Source organism: Condylostylus longicornis, unplaced genomic scaffold (assembly GCF_029603195.1).
Source record: "Condylostylus longicornis isolate FDR11 unplaced genomic scaffold, ASM2960319v2 ptg000018l, whole genome shotgun sequence".
Taxonomy (NCBI): Eukaryota; Metazoa; Arthropoda; class Insecta; order Diptera; family Dolichopodidae; genus Condylostylus; species Condylostylus longicornis.
Window position 1 is genome coordinate 9,896,343 of NW_026577987.1, and position 2,758 is coordinate 9,899,100.

The 2,758-nt window shown below is 24.9% G+C and overlaps 1 protein-coding gene across 1 annotated transcript; it reads right to left on the minus strand.

Moving 5' to 3' along the window:
* Positions 1–1,357: 1,357 nt before the first annotated feature.
* LOC129606327 (NADH dehydrogenase [ubiquinone] 1 alpha subcomplex subunit 6) lies at positions 1,358–2,758 on the minus strand. Its single transcript, XM_055516591.1, has 3 exons — positions 2,531–2,758; positions 2,159–2,274; positions 1,358–2,100 (listed from the first exon to the last, which is right to left on the minus strand). The coding sequence occupies exons 1-3, from the start codon at positions 2,664–2,666 to the stop codon at positions 1,972–1,974; spliced, it is 381 nt and encodes a 126-aa protein (XP_055372566.1). The 5' UTR covers positions 2,667–2,758; the 3' UTR covers positions 1,358–1,971.

Here is a 2,758-nt window from a genome sequence, read left to right on the forward strand (position 1 = left end):
GGAACTTATAAAAATATACATACCTATATGTATAAATATATATTATAATACATTATAATATTTTAGCACTTAAATTAATTTATTCTTCAAAACATAATTTTTGTTTTCACTTTTCAATTCGATTTAATTTGATTTGATCTTGCTACACTTATATTTTATACATACGCCGATACAATTTCATACTATGTATATAGATATTAGGTTTCGGTATAAAATACCTTGACGCTATTTAGTTGAATTTATATACTATATACATATTATATAATATACCTATAAATATAAATTTATAAATACTTATACATTAAATAATAAAAATACAAAAACTGAAAAATATTCCTGTTGAATACTTAATCATTATGATGGCGGCTTTAAATTCATGCTCAGCAATATTAAACTTATTGCATAAACGGAATGGTAACTAATGTAATATAAATTTTGTAATAAAAATAAACAACAAAGTATTCATGTAGTACATTAAAAATTTATTTTTTTGTTTTTCGTTTTTTTTTTTTTGCATTTGTCTCTTTATCTTAAACTAGCACTACTCTGTGGCAGGGAAACCGCATTTTTAACTATATTTGACTATGTCACTATCTATATATCGCAAATAAAAAATTATTGAAGCATATAACTGATTAAAATATTAATGTAGAATTAGATAGATCAGACGGACATTGATTTTTTTCATTAAAGGTTTTACCTGTGATGCTTAGATTATAAAAGCATTAAACATAAGGTAAATGTGTACATAGTACAAATATTTATATTAATATAGCTAGAGATTAGTATACTCGAATAGATTAACGTTTCAATGATCAAATCTCATTCATAAACATACAGTATAACTATAACTCTAATTTATATTCATCAAGTGATTTTATTCGATTATACATTACAATAGTTTTGATTTAATTTATTTTTTTGTTTTTTATTCTTTACACTACGCCTTTAGTTCAGAGTCAACATCCATTTTTTTTGTTTAAATATCTATTTTGTAATATGTTTGCATCTAGTTATTAAATATTGTATTTTCTATTAAACGAATTCAAATATTGTATAAGTCTTAAAATATGTATTAATATAATTCTAGTACTGATAGTTACTACTCTTTTGTTAAATCTCTATTATCAAAACGGTTGTGCTTGTGATGATAATAATATATAAACTTATGAATATGACTACGTACCCTGTTACTTCAAATAAATAATACGTATCAACTTACAACTATTTAATTAGACCTGAATTGAAATGGTTTTCAGGAAGAATAATATACTCGTATATATGCTGCAAGATGTTACACCTATACATATGTATATCTTATATGTAAGATCATGTAGTACTTATACAAAATAAAATATTTTCAAAGAATATACGAACAAACTATTTATTTAGGCATACGCTTCTAATTTTTGGAAATAATAAATGTTACATTTTCAAATTAATCAATATAAAAAAATACTGTTGATTCAAATTCGAAATCAATTATTTTGACCAAATTTGTGCGCAGTAAGCCCAAACGGTTCTGTTGTGTTTCTAAAAACTTAAAAAGCCGAAACACGTTATATACTTACTTATAACTGTTTCTGTTATCAAAAATTATGTTAATATTTAAATTATAAAGAAATCACGCTATTTTTGTATCTTTTGAAAATGGAATTAAAAATTGCAAAAACAAATAAGTCTCTTGTACGAAATTCCGTTTTATTCGAATATGAAATTTTGAATTTCAATTTTCGGCACATAATAAGTTTTCGCTAAATTTTTGTCTTGAAAAATCCAAACATTTCAATGGTATATATATAATTATATACTCTGGTACTACATTTTTAAAACTATTAATTTACCTACCAATAGTAGTTCGCGCGCATTAAATATTTTGAATATTATCGCAAATTAAAACAAAAAATTTTGTAACGAACAAAAATCATTTTAATTTGCTAAACTTCTCTGTTTTCTTTTGCTTTTATTTACTTAAACTTGATTATTTATAAATTTCGAAAGGAAATCTGTTGGTTTAGGTTCAACAGTTTCTTTCCAATATCTCATAACATGACCTTTTTGTTTCCAAATTTTTACAGTTTCCTTAAGCTCCATTTGACCCTATCAAAAATAGAATATTTGATTGCATATTTTTTCCATTTTTAAATCAACTCTTTACCTTGATAACCAACATATCAATAACACGAATATCTGTTACATGTTTCTGCTTTGAAAACTCTTCTCGAAGTTTAGCTCGACAATCTTCAACAGATACTGGAATATCATAGTCCATTACTAAAACAAAATATCATTAACGACGTGAAGTAATCATTTAATTTTTAATATCCAAACAAAACTCTCAAAACTTGTGTATGTATGTATGTATGTAATTAGTTTAGCAATATTATGTGTTTTATATTTTAAATACTTAATTAATAAAATCAAAGCATATATAATAAAAAAACTTGTTTATTTATGAAGGAAAATTGCGAAAATTTCTTTAAGGAGGTGACATAATAGTAGACATAACCTGCTGTTGTTGAATACTTACCAATATAAGGAATCTGGCGGTACCAAGCCTTATATAAATTCAGAACTCTTTTTTTGGCTTCTTCACGGTCTACTGATAATATGGGCCGCACTTGACGTACAGCAGCTTTTACAGCCTCACGACCTGCTCCAGCCATTTTTTCGCAAAAAAAATTTTATAAAATCTTTTCTATTTAAAAGCAATCAAAATGAAAACATAGAATAGGTACGGTGACAATTACCGATGAAC